Source organism: Chlorocebus sabaeus, chromosome 20 (genome assembly GCF_047675955.1).
Source record: "Chlorocebus sabaeus isolate Y175 chromosome 20, mChlSab1.0.hap1, whole genome shotgun sequence".
Classification (NCBI taxonomy): Eukaryota; Metazoa; Chordata; class Mammalia; order Primates; family Cercopithecidae; genus Chlorocebus; species Chlorocebus sabaeus.
The window spans coordinates 100,238,495-100,261,151 of NC_132923.1; the positions used below are offsets into that span (position 1 = coordinate 100,238,495).

Sequence of the window (22,657 nt, forward strand, 5' to 3'; positions counted from 1 at the left end):
TTCCCAGCTGCTCCCAGCAGGGAGCACCTGCAGAGCTGTCCAGAAGCTGCGATTCCACCCATACTAGCCCTGCCCTCCTTGACATCTGATTTTGAATGGATTGCTAGTTCCTGTTCTAAGATGAGCGAAGTCAGAGCTAGTGTTAGCAGATACCCTTTATTAAACAGTTTGATTAACGACCATCTCCCCTACTAGACTGTAAGCTCCATGAAGGCAGAAGTCATGTCTTTGGGTCAACTCTGTATCCCTGGTGTCTATTGGATTTCATGACACAATGAGTGGTTGAATGGAGTTGGACCAAGTCAATGGATGGCCACCTAGAGGTATTGCCTTGGAAAGGGGTTTCAGAGGGAGGTTCCCCCCTTGCCGAGAAGGTCTTTAATGCTGGTTGTTAGACCCCAGCCTCCCTTTCTGTCCTGTCCTATGTGAGGAAGGGAAGTGATAACTTAGTTCACATTCTGAAATGTAAATATCCACAGAAGCCCCAGGGGCAGCCTCTCAGAGGGGAAGGTTAGTAATTAACAAATATTCCAGAGGCTGAGATAGGGCTTGGGGATGGAGAAAAGAAGCAGAGACTCCACCCCAGCTCCAGCCGCAGTCAGGAACTCACAGGCATGTAAGCAGGTCAGACACAAGATCACATGGGGCACAGACCACCATTCAAGCAGAGCAGAGCTGGCTGCATGGAAGTTGAGATGGAGGCTGCGAGGGAGGGTTTCTGGAAGAGGCAGGATGTGCAGAGGAAGGCAGACAGTGGTGGGAATGAGACTACAGGAAGAGAACATCCTAAACAGTGTGGGATGTGCAGAGCATGGAGCTGAAGGAGGGGCTTTGGTAAGCAGGAAGTGGTTTAATTGAGGCCTCGTCAGGGAGGATGCCAATGGGGTCCTGGAAAGAGCGGATGGGAATGAGGGAATCTAGATTTCTAATCAGGAAAAGCTCAGACCAAAGAATCGAACTTGAATTCTTCCCCTTATTAAAATTGTGATGGGCTAAAATTTATTAACGTAGCATTCCTAGTATTACCCACCCCCTTCTTTCCCGCTCCACACCACCTCCTATTAATAAGGGCCCTGGATTTGCTTGTTTTGTTTCCTTTCTTTTTTTTTTTTTTTTAATTTTTCGAAACAAGCTCTCACTCTGTTGCCCAGGCTGGAGTACTGTGGCACAATCACGGCTCACTGCAGCCTCTACCTCCCAGCCTCAAGCAGTCCTCCCACCCCAGCCTCCCAAGTAGCTGGGACTACAGGCACATGCCACTGTACCCAACTAACTTTTCAATTTTTTGTAGAGATGGAGTCTCACTATGTTATGTAGGCTATTCTCAAACCCCGGGGCTCAAACGATCCTCCCGCCTCAGCCTCCCATAGTGCTGGGATTACAGGTATGAGCCACAGCACCCAGCCTGCCTGTCTAGTTTCTCCCAAGGAGGGTATTATCTTTGCCCAACTTGTGTTTGGAGGGCTTTTAGAAGATATATAGAATATCCAGAATGTGGTGAAGCAGTCGAGAAGTAGATGGGAGAGGAAAGCAGAATTAAATAGGCATTCTGGTGCATTCTATGTCTTCTTTGTGGTTTTGAAAGACACAAATAAAAAGCATGAGCTATTTTTGAATGTTTGTGGGTTACTGAACTGTATTTATTTGACAAAGCACCATTTTGAGAAGGGAGCACGTGGGTTACAGCTTTAATAGAGTTCCATTCTCTGCATGTTTATTCCACCACTCTCTTCTTCAAGACCATGAGCTCTTAGAGAGCAGAGGTTAAGTTAAATTCATCATTGTCTCCCCAGCACCCTGACCTGGCCCTCAAGGAGGGTTAGTAAATGTGGAAACAGAAGAGCGGTTAGTGACCCGGGGCTGAGACAACTGACTTCACCCTCATCTCTCCTCCAGCAAGGGTGTTCTGTCTCCCGCTATTCTGAGACTTTGCTCATAGTCTGTCTCTCTCTCTGTGTGTCTGGTTTCAGAAGGCAGATCTGGCCGTGGCCCCCCTGACCATCACCCATGTTCGAGAGAAGGCCATTGACTTCTCCAAGCCCTTCATGACACTCGGTGTGAGCATCCTGTATCGAAAGCCCAATGGCACCAACCCCAGCGTCTTCTCCTTCCTCAATCCCCTGTCCCCAGACATCTGGATGTATGTGCTCCTCGCCTACCTGGGGGTCAGCTGTGTCCTCTTCGTCATCGCCAGGTAAGGCAATTCCTTGGCCAGATGTCGGGCCCAAGGTTGAAGGTTTAGGGGCCAGGCAGGTCCTCACCTCCTCAGCCCCTGGCACAGAAAGCCCAAGGCTCAGGCCACTGCTATGCCCACTCCTCTTCTACTCCCTATGGCTCAGATTCTTTTATATCCTTCAGGGAACTTTCCATGCCTTGTCCCTCCCCACCCCCAGGCTTGAATCACCTGGTCCTCACCCTGGTCTGTGTCTATAACCCTGAGATGCGGCAGTTGCACCTCAGGTCCCATTAGCAGGCTTGAAGAGGTCAAGTGGTTGCCCAAACTGCACCACCTGAGCCAGGCACCTGGTGCAGCAGACTCAGGACATTGAGTGGCCCAGTGGGTAGCTTAGAACTTGGAAAACAGGATGTGTCTATCCACGCCACAACAGTAGGGGGAACAGTGCCCAATAAACTCACACCATCCCCACATGCAGAAACGAGGCACACATACACACATTCCTGTCTGGACTCCATGCTAGCAACATGCTTGCACATTTTGTTGTTCACATAAGTAGACACAGCGCACCCTTGCTGGTGGGTGGTAGGAAAAGGTCACCAGGGGACAGGTTTTGCCCAGTGTTTGGTGAACACCCAGTGCTTGCCAAGCACTGTGCTCTGCACTTTACAGCCTCCCTTGAAGAGGAGATACCTGAGACTCAGAAAGTCTCACCACTTGCCAAGGTCATACAAGCAATAGGTGACACTTGCAGCATTTGACTGTGGGGGTCACCAAGCCTTTTATCTATGACCCACATCTCCGTCCAGTGGTCCGCCCCTGCCCCGGGTTGGTGGCTGCTGGGGCCTGCTCCCCACGGCTTTCCAGCGGAGCCCTCTGCCTTCTCTCTCCCGGCTCCAGCCCCAGCCCCTGATCTGGTCCTTTTTTTTCTCTAAATCCTAACAAAGTGCAAAGAGAGACTTCTCTGGAGAGGCAATTTGAGATCCAACGACTTGGCGTTTTCAGCCTTTTTTTTCTCCAGAGCCTTCTTTAAAAGCCGCCCTCCCCCCACTTCACTCCCTTCCGCTCCCTCCTCCCACACTGCGAGAGACTAAAGGGAAGGCTGTGAGTGATGCAATGTCCCGCTCCCCAGGCCCTGTGCTGCCAGAGGCCTGGAGCTGCCGTGCTGGTCTCACCCTGCCTGGTGGGCGCAGCAGCAGCCAAGCCTGCCACAGAGAGGCCTTCATTTGTGCCTCTTGTCTCTAATGGTCTAACAAGCCTTTGAAAGCCAGGAGCCACTCTCCAGAGCTCACACCATGATTTTAGCAGCTCCTGTGATCCTCCCACCCCTTTGGGCTTTTCCAGCATCCACTCCGCCCTTTTGATGTGTGTCCCATCCCCCTCTCATTCTTGGCCCTTCACCAGCACGCCTGCTTCCCACCCTGCCTCCTGGCTAGGAAGGTGGGAGCCTCATTCCCAAGGTTAGGCTGGGAGACTTTCTAGAAGAGATGGGTTTCCTAGAGCTGCTGGAATGATAGGAGACCCCTGAGAAGAGAGGAGAGGGAGAAGAGTTTTGGCCACAGAGCTAGGAAGAGCTTCAGAGTGCACTTGTCACCTTGCCCAGCACCCACACAACACCACTCACACCTCTTGAGATGGGTATAATTATCACCAGTTTATAGAAGCAGAAACTGAGGCTTGGAGAGGTTAAGTAATTGCCCAGAATCAGAAAGCACTTCCTTGACAGAGTTGGGCTTCAAACCCAGACCGGTCCAACTTTATATCAAGGGTGGCAAACGCAAGTACCTGCCAGGGCCAAAGGGAGTGAAGCACGCATAGTGATAGGCAGTGGAGAGTGGTAGGGACTAAGGCACCCTGGAGAGCTCACCCGGCTGAAGGGGGCAGCCGCTGCTCAGCTCCAACAGGTTGTACCAGGCAGAGATGCAGGGCCAATGTTGCAGAGCTCATGATTTTGAGAGAGAGATTTGGATTTTTATGTGATGTCTCTCGGTTTTTCTGTGTGGCCACTAGTTGAATTTTTTATAACACTGGCAGGATCAAGCACAACATGTCTGTGGGGTAAATGCAGCCATCTCCCCTTCACTCCCGGTGACCATGCTGGCTGAAGGAGATCTGGACACAGCTGCCCACAGTTCTAAGAGATAGGGCCTGGGAAGGGTGGGCAGGTGTCCAGGTCCACTCTGGGACAACTCCAGGTTGGCACGGGACTGTCCATCTTGCACACTTGCCTGGCCTGGTCTGTTTGGTCCACATCTGGGGACCAGGCATTGTGCAAGGCCTTTCGCTGCCACCAAGATATTCGACTTCATGCCTAGTGAGGTAGGAGGAAACAGGAAGGGAGCCGAGGGTGTGCCTTCTCCCCACAGAGAGCAGGACAGTTGGCACTCGTGACAGGGGATGATCCTAAGTGCCTGACCCAGAAGGCAGGGCTGAGGGTGAGCAGCCCATCTAGCTCCTGAGAGCCACATTGCAGCCAAATCTGGGTTGAGTATCCAAGGGAAGCGAGAGCTTTGGCCACAGTGGATGCCCTGTCTACACCTCCACACTCCAGCTGGGGATGGACTGTAACCTTCTCTGTGGAGACAGAGTGTCTCCAGGTCAACTTCTAACTCCTGTTTACTCTCAAGACTGGAGAAGCCCTTGCAGCCACAAGCTACAAATCCAAGATCCGCCATTAACTCCAGGTGACACCTTCCCTCCTTGTCCAGCGACCATCCCACTCCTCTTCTCTCCTGTGGCCGAAGAGGGTTAGAGCCTGGACACTCTGTCCCACTGACTGCAGGATCCTTGTGGCCTCTGCATCTGTAAAATGGGCACCCTGCATGCTTTCACCTCTCAGGAGGCAGTGAGGACCCCGGCCTGTAACAGCATTTGATAGCCAAGAAGCCCATTCTAGAACCAGTTATTTTTATTATGATAAGCAGTTCCACCCCTGGAACTTCATCCTGTTGAAACATCACCATTGAGCCACACTTTAGCATTCTCCCGAATCTAGAAAGCCTTTGCAGCCAAGCCCCAGAAGACAAGGCCACCCTTGGGCATCAGGGCCCACAGAGGTGTGTCCAAGGATGCTTTTCCAGCAGAGTGCACCACAGTTGGAAAGAGAGGACAGCTTAAATGCCCATCAGTCAAAGCATGGTTAGAAACACCTGCAGAGTGGTTACAGAGCATGAGGTAGATCTGGAAGAACTGACTTGAAAAGAGGCTGGTAACATTAAATGAAAAACAAAGTTCTCGGACAGTATAGTGGTATGATAGGGGATTTTTTTGTTAAAAGTATCATATATGTCATATATTTGTGTATGTGTGCCTGGTACATGTAAAGAGCAGGACTCGGGAGATCTCATCAGAAATCGGCTTTATTTTGTCTGCCTCCCATCTTCCAGGGTGTTCAGAGGTGGGTGCTCTTCCCACGACCCCCTCCAGCAGGGCCTCCCTTCGTGGCCCACTACCCACTCAGCCCCTGGTCCTCCAGCGGCCTGTGCCCCAAGGCCTCTCCCTGTTGGAATCCCATTGCCTTCCAGGATGGGAGTCAAAGTCGGCCTGGGCTGGATCTGTCTTCTGCATGGGTCCATCTGGTCCAGCGGAAGCACTGTGGACCCAGCGTCCTGAGGCCTGGTGGTATCTGGGCCTGCAGGCCAATGTCATGCAGCAGGGACTTGCCTGATTCCACTGACAGAGCACCCATCAGCCCGACCCCTGCCTTCACACTTCCCAGGTCCATCTGCTTAGTTACAGGGCCGGGCACTGAGCTGCCTCGCCCCCTGGGAAGCCCCCTCCCTCGATGTGGTAGAGGAAGCGGGAGCTCTGGACACCCAACTCTCCAAAGGCTCTCTCTAAAAACCCTTCTCACAATAGCCTCTCATCTCTGCTTTCTCCATCCTAGATCTCTTCCCTGTGGGTTTTAGAGCCTCTAACCAGTTTGTGGCCATTTCCTTTGAAGATCCCCGTCTTGGTTTGAAATCTTTCTTTAGGATTTCCTATTTGAGGGATCTTCCTGCTTCATGAAAATAAAATTCTTTCCACATGACCACTGGTAATCAATGTATTATATATTCCAGCTTTTAGAAGGGAGACAGAAAAGAGAGGTCACAACATCACACTTAAAGGGCATTGCACTTTAAAAAATGAAACAAAATTCCACTGGACTTGTCTCCCCTTCCAGGTGTGTCCTCTCAGCATCCTAAAACCTCCCCCACAAACCTAGAGAAAATGTCCACCAGTGTGGGACTTTTTCCAGGGTCCTCTCAACCTCTCAAGCTTCTTTAAACATAGATATCCTCAACTGGAACTCATGCAGTGAACAAAAACTCCCTTCAGTTCAGTAATCAGGACTCCTCTTCCTTAGAAGGCAGTAGGGGGCTTTAAGTAATCATTTTTTCCCTGTCATATATGTATTTGTATATTCAAAGACAAAAAATCTAAAAAATTATATAACACGTTGTTCTCTCCGGGGGATAGGATGCTGGAGTACATTCACTTTCAGATTGTATTCGTCTATACTGTCTGAATATTTTATAAAATGTGTCTTATGCTTTTTTTCCCATTTTAAGGTTTTTTATTATGCCCAAAACTCAAAAGCATGTTCTCACTTTTAAAAATTTATATAATGCAGATAGAGCAATTGGCCTTCCTGAAATTCCTTCTGCTGTTTTGATGCCCCTCCCCAGAGGTAAACACTGGTATTTTTTATCTAGAGACCCTTTCAGACCCTTTAGTATACATTTGCATATGAGTATACATAAAGCACTGAATAGTTATGTCTTTAGGAATCTGTTTATATAAGTGTGGTCATATTGTTCTTATTTTCTGTTGCTTTTAATACATTGCTTTTAATATTTTTATTGCTTAGATCTTCAACAATATGTGTTGAAGATCTTTCCCCGCCAGCACATCTCAAGTATCTCATTCTCTTTTAGCAGCCGCATAATATTTCACAGGACAGTGTGGCATAGTTTATTTAATCATTCCTTTATTGAAGGACATTTTGGTGGTTTCCAGTGTTTTTGCGATGACAAACAATGCTTTGATGAACACCCTTGTGTGCTTCTCTTGATGCTCCTGTAAGAGTGCTTTTTCTGGGATGGATAATGAGTTGCAGAATTGGGAGGCTGAAGGGCATGTGCACTTTTAATTTTACGAGATGCTGGTGAATTACCTTTATAACCAGAAATGGGCACTAACAATAAAGAACAAGAAGAAATTCCCCTGCCCTGCCTCCCAGAAGAACCATGAGGATATTGATACTGAGGCGGCTGGCACAGCTGTGTTTGCTAAACCACTGCCTGCTGGGGCATGGATGCTCCTTGCTTCCCAGACTGACTGTCCCTCTCCTCCTGTGCCAGGTTCAGCCCTTATGAGTGGTACGATGCTCACCCCTGCAACCCTGGCTCTGAGGTGGTGGAAAATAACTTCACTCTGCTTAACAGCTTCTGGTTTGGAATGGGATCCCTGATGCAACAAGGTATGCACCTCTCCCACCGCCTCCCTTTCCAGGGTCGCCTTTCCCCAGTGGGTCTTCAGCCTCTTTGGCATCAGCAGAGCCAGCCCATACCTCTAGGGGCAGCCTTAGACCCTGATGAGCCAGCAGAAGGTTGGAGACACAGAGATATCCAGGTGTGTGCCCTTGCCCCAGACCCCCAACTTCCACCTCCACTCTGGCTGGAGCTGGCTCAGGGTCTGAAGCTAAGAAAACCACCCAACCCAGGGCATGCAGGACGCATCCCTCACCACCTGCTCCAGCTGAGGTGGACATAGAGCACCCTGCTGGCTGTGGCTGACCCTGCCCATGGCCTCATCACCACACAATCCAGCTGAGCAAGTTGAGCTGTGGATGGAAGGAGACCAGAGGCAGGGAGGCTGGGTGGGAGGCCACTGCAGGAATGAGGTGATAAGACCTGAGCCTGGTGGTGGCCCTGGGAGTGGAGGACAGAAATGCACTAAGAGAGCTTCAGAATATACTGTGGATGGAACTCCGTGGCCGCCTGGCTGTGAGGCTCCTGAAAGTAGGAAGGATCATGGCTGAGTTGGGAACTTCAGCCCAAGTGCTTCAAAGATGAGATACACAAAAGGATGCAATTCTCTTACAGCCTCTGGAAGGAGGGCCAATGTGCTTTGGAAATATCTGCAGCTACTCAAATATCTCAGAAAGCAGAGCACCTGCTCTAACTGCCGGGAGTCAGATGCAGAGACAGTAGGGAGTAAGAGGGCAGGCACAGGGAGAGGGGATCACCAGCCAGGAAAGACCCCCAGGAAGGACACCACCCCGTGGTCCTGCTGGCCACAAACCATGTGCTCACTGCCTCTGCAGGTGGAGTCCCATGTCCAGAGTCTCTTATCTTAGGGAGTGCAGACAAGTCTCTGCCTGTTAGAGTTTCACTAAGCGACCTACCTAGGGGGCAGGCAGGGAAGGGGCTTCAAGGGACAGAGAAAATGTCCTTGTCCCTCAGTCGTCGGTGTATAACCTTCACAAACCCTGGTCCTCAGTAGACATCCATCAGCAAATGCCAAACAAATGAGCGAATGGCATCCCAGTGTGTCCTGGGCACCCACTACATGCCAGGCTCTGTGCTGGGTACTTGAATGAAGGAGGAGAGGAAAAAAGTAAATCTGTCCCACATGCGAGAAACCTCTCGGCCATGGCAGAGGCCAGGGCAGGGACTTGGGCAGAGGTCTGGCAAGCCTGGCAGAACTCACCAATCAGGTGACTCAAATAAGCTGCTCCCTCTCTGAGAGCAGCCTGAAGCCTGGTTTGGAGCAACCAGGGGAGGCTGGGAGTGTCCGGTTTGGGAGGGGACACGGAGCCTCAGTGGTCTCTAGCAGCTAGGAAGTGACACGCAACTTTCAAGGGAAGTGCCTCGATCTGTCCTTGCTATTAATGCGTGTCCTGGAGCCTCACCTTGCTTTTTTGTCCATCATCTTTGTTCGGTGACAGTTGGGAAAGACCTGGAAGCCCCTCAATGCAGTAATAGCTTCTCCTCTTCCACCTCCTGCTGCTATTCAAAGCACTGGCCCCTGATGTATTCTCCATGTGGTTTTGATTAGAAGGGAGAAAAATAGTTATGTATTTGAAAAACTCTCCCTTGAGTGACTTCTTTGAGGAAAAAAAAAAATCATCCATATCAAAGCAGACGCTTTTCAGATTGCAGGTCCAAATATTCTGGAAAGTTCAGGAGTCACTCGCAATTTAAATCTCTTGAAAGCCAACTAGTTAATTACTTCAGTTAGAAGGTGTCATCTCTATTGTGCTCCACACCTAAGGTTGGGGAAGAAAAGTGATATATTTCGGTAAAGAGCTTCGAAAAGTGTTGGTTTTTTTTCCCTCCTGCAGAGCACCGCATAGCAATCTTGTATTTGTATACCATTTGTATTTCCAATGCAATTTCTTCTCAAATTATATCATTGCAGCACCACAGTATTTATGTGAGGCTGGGACAGAGGAAGGACAATTCTTCATGTTTTGCAGAATTTTGCAGAGAGGGGAAGTATCAGGCATAAGATCACACTGAGAGTTGGGAGCAGGATTCACTCAAGAACCCAGGGGTCCTGACTCCCAGGTGTTCTTAAGCTGGGACCACATAAGTGGTCTATGGTTAGGCATCTGAGGTTTTGATGAGCCTGTGAAATGTGAATGTATGTTGTTCTAGAAGAGCGATTCTTAAATTTCAGCTGTGTCAGAATCATCTGGAGAGCTTACTCAAAACATTGCTGGTTCCCACCCTCAGAAATTACTGATTCAGTGAGTGCTGGGGAGAGGCCCCAGAATGTGCATTTCTAACAAGTTCCAGGTGGTGACGTTGCTGCTGGTCCAGAGACTACACTCTTGAGAACCACTGGTCTTGGGAAAGGGCCTTAGCTTTCATTAGAGTATCAGAGGAATCCATGACCTAGGGGACTTGAGCAGCGCTAGTCTGGATGTTGTAAGGGACTGCCTATATCCTCTCTTCGCCCAGGGTCTGAGCTGATGCCCAAAGCCCTGTCCACACGCATCATTGGTGGCATCTGGTGGTTCTTCACGCTCATCATCATCTCTTCCTACACGGCCAACCTGGCTGCCTTTCTGACCGTGGAGCGCATGGAATCACCCATTGACTCTGCTGACGACCTGGCAAAGCAAACCAAAATTGAGTATGGGGCTGTCAAGGACGGGGCCACCATGACCTTCTTCAAGGTGAGGCCCTCTCCCTCCTATTGCAGCTCCATAAGCTGATCCTCTCCAGACCCTTTACTGAGCAGAAGAGGAAAGGGCATCTCTGCCCTTCCCTAACCACACATGGCCAATAGGTCAGAATCCCCCAGGCCTCAGCCCCACCTTGTTTGGACTAGTTGACTTTGGGGAGCTGTGGTGATGTGGGACAAATGGGTTGGCCTCAACACAAATCCTAGAAGTTTCTGTGCCTGAGATGAGCAATGTGAACATGTTACGATTCCTTAAGTCATAAGAAGGAGACAGGTGGAGAGAGGGGCCTGGAGAAGGGGGAAGCAGGGAAAGAGCGGCCCAGACACACAGGCCCTGGGGGCTCCCTGCCTTGGCTTCAGATCTCAATGCCATCCATCTCGAGGAAGCTAGCCTGAGGTCGGGGAGATGGCAGCAGGGCCAAATCTTGAGAGGAAGGGAGGAGGTTTAGAACTTGAACAAGTGTTTACAGACATTACTGAGCATGTTACACTCTAAGAATGCTGGTGTCAGCAGATAAAGTCCCTGTCACCTGCTCAAGTGACTGTTCTAATGGGTATCTGGCCATGATTTCATTTCTCCTCCTGCTCTGTGAAGTGTTGGCTCAGTGCCCTAATGTTTTCCACTTTCTACTGTAGTAGCTGAGGGTTTAGGAGACTCTGGCTGGCCCCGAGAACCAGAAGCTGCAAAGGTTCTCCCAGAAATTATAGTAGTAATAACAGTAGCTCCTGCCACTGAGATCTCACAGTAGGCCAAGCCTGTAGTAAATGCTGGGCCTCATTTATTCTTCGTGACAAATCCTGATACTTGAGTTATTTCTACTTTCCATGTGTGGAAACTGAGTCCCAGAGCAGCTAAGTGGCTTGTCCAGGACACCCAGCTGGAGGAGCCAGGTGATACCCAGGCCTGCCTTCCTCGAAGCCCCTGTTTTAGGACAGTGGTTCTTAGACGTGCGTGTGCATTCAGATCACCTGGAAGACTTGTTGAAACACAGCTTGCAGGCAGGCCAGGCACAGTGGCTCACACCTGTAATCCCAGCACTTTGGGAGGCCATGGTGAGCAGATCACGAGGTCAGGAGTTCAAGACCAGCCTGGTCAATATGGTGACACCCCTCTCTCTACTAAAAATACAAATTACAGGTGGCACCACACCTGTAATCCCAGTTACTGGGGAGGCTGAGGCAGAAGAATCGCTTGAACCCGGAGGCGGAGGTTGCAGTGAGCTGAGATCGCGCCACCGCATTCCAGCCTGGGTGACAGAGGGGTTGGGTGGGAAAGCTTTCCACCTCCTGGGCACTGCAGTCTTCCAGCACTCTCTCCCCTCCCTGCTGCCCAGCCCCCACCGTGTCCCTCTTTGAGGTTGGAAACAGCCTTGTAGTGAAGAGACAGTGAGGGAGGAAAGGAGCTTCCCTCTTGGATGTTGCCAAGAGGGATGTTGGTTGACTTGCTTAAGAGGTCACTACTGTGTATTTAGAGTGGGGGGAAGACAACGGCATTATCAAAGGCATGTTGGGAGCACTATGGGACTCTGTATGTGTTCCTGCCTATGAGTGAGTAGGTGAAGATGTGTATACATGCATGGCTTCACATGTGCATGTAGCAGTATATAATATGTGGGAATGTGCATGTGTGTGTGTATGCACACATGTGCCTGTGCACAACTCTGCCTGTGTGGGGACATGTGTGTATTCGTGCTTGAACATGTGTCTGCATCTATGTGTATGTGTGCTTGAACATATGGGTGATGCATGTCTGTGATCTGAGCATGTGGACACGTGCCAGTGAATGTGTACCAGTGTGTACCAGAAGGTCTACATGTATATGTGTACAGAGAAAATACATGCGTCTGTCTGCTTGGATGTCCTCATGGGTATGTCTAGATAAGTGGAGGGCAGATGGGCCTGTGTGTGTGTAATGGCCCGCTTATGCATGATGCATGTGTGTGTATCCTAGCCTTTGTGTGTGTATGCCTGTGTCATGGCCTATGCATGCATGAATCTCTGTGTGTGTGTATAATGGCCTGTGCATACATATGTATCTGCGTGTGCATGTATAATGATCCATGCACGTATATATGTCTGCATGTATGTGTGTATAATGGCCCATGTATGCATATGTGTCTCTGTATGGTGGTGGGGGGTCTGCGTATGTGTATAATGGTCCATGCATTCATACGAACGTGTCTCTAGGTGTGTGTGTGCGCATAATGGACTGTGCATGCATATGTGTCTGCATGTGTGTGTGTGTGTGCACACACATGCTTGCCTGCTCATGCCTATCCCCAGGCTGTGGCCCAGCCCTTTGACTGTGCCAGAGCATCTCTCATGCATAACGCATGAGCCCATCTCTAAGCAGGGCTCCCGATCAAAGGGAAATGGCATAAATAAGCCTGGTGCAGGCTCATTGCTGCTGATTGGATGTCCTTGTCTCCCTCCATGCTAAGATGCTCAGATTGGCTTCCCAGAACCTAGTCCCAGCTCCCCACTGAGCTGCTGCCCTCAGCATCAAGCGGCACCTCCTGCAGCCTCCTCTGCCCTCACCCACCTTCTCTGCAAATGGCACAGTGAGGAGGGCAGAGGAGAGATACAAATGCTGTCACCTAGCTGGGATGCTGGGGCTTCATGGGCCCATGCTCACAGGAGTCTGTGGGTCAGAAACAACAACTCCACACCCCCTGCATAACCAACTCCACTTTATTGCTCTCCCTATGGTCAATTAATTCCTCTTTATGCCTGGCCACATTGTCTCCTGCTTTAATTCAAGTGAAGTTCTCCTTGCCCAGGTTCCCTGTCATCGGCAGCAGCAATGGGACTGTTACTTATGGGAGAAGAGCCTGAATGTAGATACATTAACTTGCCCCCACCCGAGATGATGAGCTAGAAGCACCACTACCCCCTGCCCCCGCTGAAGGTCCCTTGATGAACCAATTCCCTGCCTTGCCACCCCCCTGCCCTCTGTAGTTGGACTTCCTAATTAGACCTTCCTCCAGACCAGGTGATAGCCTCCTGGTTAGTACAGAATGTTTGCAGGTTAGAGCTGGAAGGAGACCTGAGATTAACCTAGAGAAACAGGCCCAGCCCATTATCACACAGCAGATCAGTGGTGGAGCCAGTTACAAGGTCAGACATTCTGTCTTCACGCACAGTGCCCTCCCCTACATCCACTCTAGAGTCTTCTCCTTGAGAGGTGGTCCTCCCCTGCCCATGAGAGTATATGGCAAGGCTGCACTACTGTTGAACAGGAGGCAGCTCCAGGAGGAGCCATCAGATGTCTGGGAGACATTGGCAAAGTCAACAATAACAGTAACACATAATGAACACTTACTTTGTGCCGGGCACCATTCCAAACACTTTACCTGTATTTGTTTATTGCATCCTCAATAACAGCCCTGGAAGGCAGATTATTATTATCATCTCCTTTTGACACATGATGAAAGGAAGGCCCAGAGAGGCTAACTGACTTGCCTAAAGTCCCATAGCTAGTGAAATGCAGAGCTGGAATTTGAACCCAAGCAGCCTGGCTCTAGTGCCTATGCTCTTGGTCACTGTGTTCATATGGCTTCTCTAAGGACCCAGCCACAGTCCTCAGGAGGCAATTGGGGAAAAGTGAAGCCACAGTCAGTTGACCACATACCCAGCCCTGCACAGTCCTGGCACATCTTAGTTGCTCTAATAATACATGTTGAGTGGATGCTGTTGTTGAGTGAAAGGATGGGATTTAAAGATGGCAGCAGCCAAGTGGCACAAGTGCAGGAGACAATATCGAGGACTAGGAACCGAGCGGGCAGCCTATATTGAAGGTCCAGAGTGCAGGACAGATGAACTTGATTTCTGTGGTTAGCATGTTCCTGGTTAAGCAGCACACAGTCTTAAAAAACGCCCTGACTGAGGGTAGAACTCACAAGGGAAAGAAAACCTGTTTCTGTCCAAAGACAACAGCAGCAGGAAGCGGGACACTAGGCTCTCGGGGGTCTCTCGATCCCTCGCCCCCACCCTGCAGCCCCATCATTCCAAAGGAAATTTCATTTGAAGAGTTGTCAGGGAGCAGCAGACATCACAAACAGCGTCTCCTATGTTGTCCTTCCTCCGTCTTGGAAGATAAAAATTAATTAGGAGATGAAAAAGGAGGCCTTTGAAAGCACTGTTTGGCTGTAAAAATATGTAGGCAAAATGTAAAGGAGAACATTGGGAAAGCGTGTTCTTTGCAGGGAAGGCCACACAGCTTTGATGAGAGAGGAAGTTGGAAGACAGCTTCTCCAAGCACTTAGACCTTTTTCAGTGCTGGGGGTGGGGGAGCACATAAGAGGTGAGAGGGATAGTGGCTTAGGGAAGGAGTGGGAACTAGGGGCCCGAGAATGCCAGGTTCCCTGGGCCCGTGGCCATTGTCAGGTGCTCCCCCTTGCACAGCTTCAGTCCTAGCATCTGACCTGGGCATGCTCTCAGAGAGGTCACCCGGCCCACCCCCTGCCTCCCAGCTACATGACAGACCCTTCCCTGAGCTGGAGGGCCTAGGAAGATGCTCCCCAAACTCAGCTTCCAGCTTCTCCTGACCCATCTGCTGGCCTCTCTCACATACAGCCTTAGCCCTGCCTTCAAGCAGAAGCAGGTAGGGGGACCAAAACATAATGCCCAGGCAAAATTTAGTGTGGTGCCGCCTGTCGTCATCAAGTTACATCAGCTTTAAAGTCAGACAGACCAGGATTTGAGTCTGGGGTGATGTCTCTGCTGGTGACCTTAGGCAAGTCACTTCACTTCTCTGGGCTTCCATATGCTCCCCTGTATGACATAGATACTTATTTTCACCATGCAGCAATTGGCAAGAGGGTTCGGTGAGCTCCTGTATGTACAGTGGTTAGCTCAGAGCCAGGCATACAGGACGACTTAGGTCAAAGGCTTTCTCTTCTGCAGAGCCCTCTGGTTGGCTGAACACAAGCCAGAGAAGCAGGCTGGACACTTTCCTCTTGCCCCGAAGTTCCTTCCTGGGGCAGATTACTTAACCAGAGCACACTGGAGATGACCAGCTAATGGGCACCCACTTTGTGGGGCTCTTGAGATTATTAAATGGGATAATTAGTGTATTTACCTCACAGCATTACCTGGCACAAAGTAGGCATGCAGTGAATGCTAACTTTTTATTGTTTGTTGTTGCAGACTAGTAATACACAGGCCTGTGCAGCCCAGAGACGTGATTTGGAGGGGCCACACATTGCTTATTAATATATGCATATTTTTTAAAAACATCAATTGCAGCAGTTCTCAGCAGCTGAGAGGCAATGTTTATCTCCAGTTTACAGACTCCCACCCAGCCTTCTTTAGTTACTTCAATACCCGGCCTGGCCCCTGTCGGCGTTTGAGTTTTTACCCCGTTAAGTGCCATAGCCACTCAGCACTGTAGAGAATTTTCTCCCCAGTTTCTAGATGAGAAAACTGGGCCTTAAGGAGAATTAAGGAGCCTTAAAGGGAAAGAGTGACTCCGGCCACCTATGGAGCTTTAGAGGCGGGCTCTGTATTCAACACTTCACACCCTTTGTCTTGTTCAATGTTCACGATCACCCTAAGTAGCAGGTACTCTTACAACACCCATTTTACAGATATGGAAGTGAAGCTCAGAGAGGCGACGTCGCTTGTCTGTGGTCACAGAAGGAGCAGGCATTTGAGTCCAAGCTGGTGTGACCCCAGAGTGTAGTAGAGCTGACCCCTCTCACTACCTCCACCCCCAGCCTGCAGCCCCCTACAAGCAAGCCTCAGGCATGTGCAGCCAACAGGGGCCACTGCCAGGATGGGGGGTGAGCAAGGAGCTAGACTGTCCTTACCAGGGGGCCTGTAGCAGCGGGCAGAGGCAGTGGACTCCAAAGAGGCCTCCTGTCTCCATAGAAATGACCCAAGAGAAATGATTAACTGCTCAAGTCCATGGATCCAGTAAGGCCAAAGATTCCACACTCAGAGATAAGAAAGCCATTTAATATGGAAAAAGGTCTCCTTTCCAGGATGGAAAACACCCAAGGTCTTGTATGCAATCCCATCGCTACTGCATCTCTGCACACATTCCCTGAAACTCAGCTCCCTTTTGAATTGCTATATATATATGTAGACTTATATACATTCTCTTGTACAGAAATGTTAAATTCTCAAGATTAAGTATCTTCAGTCAGGGAAAATCAATTTGCTTCCTTGAGGAGGCTGGAATTGAAAGTCGTGAGCCTGGAATTTACTTTCTTGCCAATTTTACTGATAAAAAAAGCATCTCTGTCCTGGCACACCGCCGTGTATTGGTTGTTCCAGATGATTCCATTAGTTGATTTGGGTGACTAGCCCTGAAACAATCCTTATTAAGGTTCTCTCCAGGGCCGGGACAGGCAGGACGACACAGGAGCTGTAGGTATGTGGGACTTTATTCCCTGGGGTGGTGATGATAGCTCTGGCCAGGGATGGCAACTCAGGCCTGTGATGGCAACTCTTCCAGAGATGGGAGAGAGGAACCTGGGAGTCCATGAAGGGCCCTGGATTTATCTATCCCTGCTTAGACATGCCAGAAGGAACCCTTTCAGGGTTGTGCCCCAGAATCACTGAATTACTCAAGGTCAGAAGGACGGCACTTAAGGGGAAGCAGAGACCATGTGCAGATGAGGTTGAGAATGGGGGCCCCAAGGTAGAAGACGAGGGCAGTGGGGACGATTCTAGGAAAGCAGATTTCAGACACATCTACCTGAAGGTGATGGAGATAATAATTTGGTTGGTACTGGAGCCAGGAGTCTCTTAAAATTAACGTCACAGCCAGCTTCATGCCTTGTTTTCACCTTCCATCTCCACTGGCCCAAGCTCTCTGTTGTCCTTTCCCATCTTCCTCATTCAGTTCCTTTACCCGCTGGTGCCTTTCTTGTGTCTTTCCTCAGAGCCCATCTGCCTCAACACTCCCTTCAGCCCCCAACCGAATTTTCTGTCTCCATCTATGGTGTTGTGTTACTGGAAAGAGCATATGGTTTGGTGTCAGGCAGGCCTGTATATAAGAGGAATAAAGTGTTGGGGTATGGGGAGGATACAAGGAGGAGTTTAGAGAAAGAGAAGTTCTTAACCCATTCTGAGACAGAAGGAGTAGGTGGGGCTTCCTGAGTGATTCATTGTCAAGTTACTTTTCTAAGGACTTGAGATTTATTGGATGGATGACTGAGAGGGTGGGTGACATGGGAGAGTGGGTGGGTAAGATGGGTGAGGAGGAGAAAGGGATGGATGATTGGGGGATGGATAGGTAGGTAAGAGAACAGATGGATGGATGGATAGATAGGTGGTTGGATAGATGGTTAAATGGATGGATAGATAAGTAATAGGTGGATAGTCAGAGTAGATGAATTAACTAGTGTGTAGATGGTGTGTGGATGGTAGCATGATCAGATATGTTAGTGGATGGGTGGGTGAGTGGTTGGATGGATGGATGATGGGTGCATGGATGGGTAGGTGGGTGGATGGATGGATGGATGGATGGATCGATGGGTGAATGGATGGGTTAACAGGTGGATGGAAGGATAGATTAGATGGGCAGATACATTGGGAGGTCTGATTGCTTCATCTACCTTTGGTTCTCACCTCTAGTAGAAGAGGGAGAATTGGGAAAGCAGAAGAGACAAGGATGAAAAGGAGCTGAAGAACTGCAGTCACTGGAGGGAGAAAAGTATTTAGGTTCCAATAACCAGAATGGTAGAGTATCGGGAACATGTGTATCTGGCAAAGCAGGGATGAGTGGACTAGGATACTTTGATTACAGGAATAGTTTGAATTGATGATTATTTGACTAAGCAACTATATTGGGAGCAGAAGTTGCTTATGTGAGTATGTGGCTGAGAGGGTGCATAAGTTATCTATTGCTGCATACCAGATTACCTGAAACTTCATGTTTTAAAAGAACATTTGCCGTCTCACAGCTAGTGGGTCAGGAATCCAGGCAGTTTCGCTGAGTCCTCTGGCTCAGGGTCCCTCATGGGGCTGTAGTCAAGGTGTTGGCTAATGCTACAGTTATTTTAAGGCATGTTTTCCAAGCTCACTGCATACTTGTTGACAGGACTCAGCTCCTCCCAGGTGATTAAACTAAAGGCTTCAGTTTTTCACTGATAGCTGGCCAGAGGCTGCCCTCTGTTTCTTGCCCTGGGAACCTCTCCATAGGGCAACTCACAACATGGCAGCCAGCTTCCATCAGAGTGAGACGAGCCAGAGAGAGTACCAGTCACAGTCTCTTGTAACCTAATTTTGGACATGACATCCCATCACTTTTGTGGGGAGTTAAAAGCAAGCCACTAGTTTCAGCCCACATTCAAGAAGAGGGGATTACACAAAGGTATGAATACCAGAGATGGGGATCACTAGGAGCTTTCTACAACAGGAAAATCTGGGGAGACGGTGTAGCAGAGTGAGAAAGGAACAGAGGGAGTAAAAGAAATTGGAGGTGGAAGAATCTGCTTATCGGAAATTTTCCAGAAAATAAGAAACAACTGGGGAGGTGGAAGAGCTGAACATCAGGAAGATTTTTAAGGGCAAGAATATTGAGTGGGGCACAACCTGGGCCACAGGAAGCGCTGAGGTGGAAGAATAGCTGGGGAGGTGGGAGAGCAGAGAGCACAAAAGGCTTGGAGGCAGAGGTAAGAGAGTCCTGCGGAGCTGGAGTAGCTGGAGAGCAGCAATGGCTGAAAGAAGGGCAGGCTGAGGATCAGGAGGGGCTGGGAGAGGCCAGTGAGAGCTGCAGGCATCTGGGCCCTTTCATGCCTTTGGCTTTGGGGCAGGTAAATTTGTAGGTTGGGGAGTGACTGCTTATCTGTGAAGGTGCCCCCAGTCCTGTGCCCAAAGGAGGCATCACTGGCACTCAGCTGACAACGGTGCTCAGATGTAATTCCAAGGGGTCCTGCCTGTGGCTTTGGTGCCCCTTCCTGTTCCCACTGCTCTTCCTCAGGGCATGTTTGGGTCTCTAGAAGCCAGTTTAGGAGGGCACAGCCCTTGCCAGAGCTAGGAAGCACCCGGAGAATAGAAAGTACACTTTTCTCCCAGGCTCCACAGCCCCCTCCCAGCAGGCACGGCTTCTTCCCTATCCCCCTGCCCATGCCCCAGTCCTGCGCCAGCCTTTTCAAGTGCACCCATGCCATCAGGCACACTGGAGCTGGGCTGGGTGCCAGTCAGACAGGCTGACATCACAGACAGGCACAGCTAGACTTGGAACCAGCCGGGCTCAGTGGGGCCTGCAGAGCCACCTGCTCCCCTGAGATCAGCCAGGGCAGGGTTGACCCCTGCTGGGAGCAGGCAGTTGGCAAAGCACTAAGTTCCCAAGAAATCTTATGAATGCCATGCACCCTGGTCTGCAGCCTCCCCAGGCAGCAAGGGACACTCAGCCCTTGCCCTCCTCTCTCCTGGCCCCAGTAACCTCTCTGTGTCTCCCCAGGGCAGGCATAGCATCCTACCCCTTGGACCTGGTCTTAGGGATTCTGGTTTGCTCATGCAACAGTGTCCAGCCCAGGACCCTACAGCCCTGAGCGCTGGTGCAGCTAAAGGGGGTTTGCAGACCACCTCCTCTGACTGCCCTTACTTTTTTCCCCCTCTGCAATTTGAACCCTGTTCCTTCCTCACAGTAATGAAGTAGAACATGTTTGAGGCAAAATCTTCCCCTGAAACAGGACATAAAAGAGGCCTCCATTGGTTGAAGTGAAAGGGGAGGCCCAGGACCCACTCAGCTTTGCCCCAGTGAGCAGCCGTCTCTCTCCCTCCACCCTCACAGTGGTTTCTGTGAGGCAGGGCAGCTGAGGGGTTAGGGGTATGGACTCTGGAGCCAGATGGCCTGAGTTTAAAGCCTGACTTTGCTACTTAGTGCCTGGTAAACTTAGGCAAGTGACTTAGCTGTGCCTCAATCTTTTTATCTATAAAATGGAGCTCATGATGGTACCTGCCTCCTGTGATCGCTGTGAAGAATCAACGAGTTAATGCAGGTAGAGCACTTAGAACAAAGCCTGAATCTGCTAACTTTTAATAAATTTTAGAGAAAGAAAATCCATGTTTAAAGTCAGTTTGAAGACCACTCGTGCCATGGTCAGGGTTTCCAGGAAGCAGGCCTGAGTCTGCAGTTCTGCTTTATCCCTTGCCAGCAGTGTGTCTGGGGACCTTTGCTCCCAAGGCCTCAATTTCTATATTGGAGCACTGTGTAGCACTCGATTTCTCTGAAGACTGTAGACCGAATTCAAGGCCCCAACCCCCGTTGAGCAGGATATGCGGTGCTTGGTCGCTGGTGTGCCTAGTAACAGTGTGTGCATCACCCCTTCCCTCATGACCCAGAAATCCAAGATCTCCACCTTCGAGAAGATGTGGGCCTTCATGAGCAGCAAGCCCTCGGCACTGGTGAAGAACAACGAGGAGGGCATCCAGAGGGCCCTGACGGCCGACTACGCGCTGCTCATGGAGTCCACCACCATCGAGTACGTCACGCAGAGGAACTGCAACCTCACCCAGATCGGGGGCCTCATTGACTCCAAGGGCTACGGCATCGGCACGCCCATGGGTGAGCAAGGGGCTGCGTGTGGGAGGGGCAGGGGTGGGGGCAGAGGGGGAGCTCCACCCCCGTGTCCACTCATGCTCCCTCTCGCAGCTCATTCCATGGGGCTGATAAAGGTGACATTTTCTTTTTCTCCCTTTTCTTTTCTTTCTTTTTTATTTTTTTAAGGCGGAGTTTCACTCTTATTGCCCAGGCTGGAGTGCAGTGGCATGACCTTGGTTCACTGCAACCTCTGCCTCCCGGGTTCAAGTGATTCTCCTGCCTCAACCTCCCGAGTATCTGGGATTACAGGCATGCACCACCATGCCTGGCTAATTTTGTATTTTTAGTAGAGACGGGGTTTCTCCATGTTGGTCAGGCTGGTCCTGAACTCCCGACCTCAGGTGATCTGCCCGCCTTGGCCTCCCGAAGTGCTGGAATTACAAGTGTGAGCCACCGCGCCCGGACATAAATGACATTTTCTCAGCCCAGAAGCAGAGGGATGGAGCTGCATGCCTTTTGAGGGTGGCCCTGACCTAAGCAATGAGAGCTGGGACAGACACAAGGTTCAGGGACAGTTCCCAGAGGCCGTTCCTGCCTTCCCTCTCCTGCCCCTGCTGATGCAGCTCAGGGGCACTGGGCCTTCAGGGAGCCCACAGGGACTGATACACAATGGGCACGACCTCCCTGCTCAAACAGGACATTTCCACCCACCCAGATACCATGTGTTGATTTAAAGAGGACTCACAGGGATAGAGTCCCCCTTTTATGAGCTGATCCAGAGGGCTAGTGGTGGTGGCCTGACCAGGGTGTTGGCAGGGCCAAACACAGCATGGGCCACACGCCACTGATGGCTAGGGGTCCCTTCTCCCTGCTCAGGCTCCCCATACCGGGACAAGATCACCATCGCCATACTGCAGCTTCAGGAGGAGGACAAGCTGCACATCATGAAGGAGAAATGGTGGCGGGGCAGCGGGTGCCCTGAGGAGGAAAACAAAGAGGCCAGCGCCCTGGGGATCCAGAAGATCGGGGGCATCTTCATTGTCCTGGCCGCCGGGCTGGTCCTCTCTGTGCTGGTGGCCGTGGGCGAGTTTGTGTACAAGCTCCGCAAAACAGCAGAGAGAGAGCAGGTAAGCCTTAGAGCTTGGAGCCTGCACAGGACAGGGAAGGAGATTCACGCTGACTTCACCCCTCTATGTGCCAGGCACACAATGGTGTCTCATCTCAGCCTCACAACAGCTCACCCTGTATCCAGTGGGCCAGCAAGCCCTGCCACTCTACCTCTGTCCTGACCTAGCACTTTTTTCCATCGCTGTTGCCCCACCCCAGGCCAAGCTCCATCACCTCCTGCCTGGATTATGCCTTCAAACTGGCCTTCCAGCCTCCACGGTTCCCCAGCACCATCCACAATTCACACAGCAACTGGTGCCTTGTTTAAAAGTTAATTCAAACCATATCATTTTCCTGCATAAAACCCTCCAGGGTAATTGTTGAAGGTGGGTGATGGTTGCATAGTGGTTCATTATACCATTCTCTCTACCTTTGCATATATTTGGAAATTTCCATAATCAAAAGTTTAAAAAGGAAAAGTTAACAGGGTTGGCCCAAGCATATAGACAGTAGAACTAGGCTCAAGCCTTCTGATTAATTCAAGCATGGTTGGGCAGTGGTTCTGGGTCCCAGTAGCAAATTAGAATCACAGGGAGAAAGTTTTCAAGTGCTAATACTCTGGACTCACTCCCAGAGACTCTCTATTTTAATTGGTCTGTGGTGGAGCCAGCATTGTGCTTTTACAAAAGCCTGCAGGG

At 50.3% G+C, this 22,657-nt stretch overlaps 1 protein-coding gene across 1 annotated transcript in view; it reads left to right on the forward strand.

The window, feature by feature from the left end:
* Positions 1 to 22,657, forward strand: part of GRIK3 (glutamate ionotropic receptor kainate type subunit 3) — a 238,891-nt gene that overhangs the window by 207,496 nt on the left and 8,738 nt on the right. Inside the window, exons 11-15 of the mRNA XM_007979376.3 lie at positions 1,971 to 2,194; positions 7,522 to 7,640; positions 10,129 to 10,346; positions 20,654 to 20,876; positions 21,729 to 21,979. Of these exons, the coding sequence (XP_007977567.2) occupies positions 1,971 to 2,194; positions 7,522 to 7,640; positions 10,129 to 10,346; positions 20,654 to 20,876; positions 21,729 to 21,979 (1,035 nt within the window). The remainder of the gene's footprint in view (positions 1 to 1,970; positions 2,195 to 7,521; positions 7,641 to 10,128; positions 10,347 to 20,653; positions 20,877 to 21,728; positions 21,980 to 22,657) is intronic.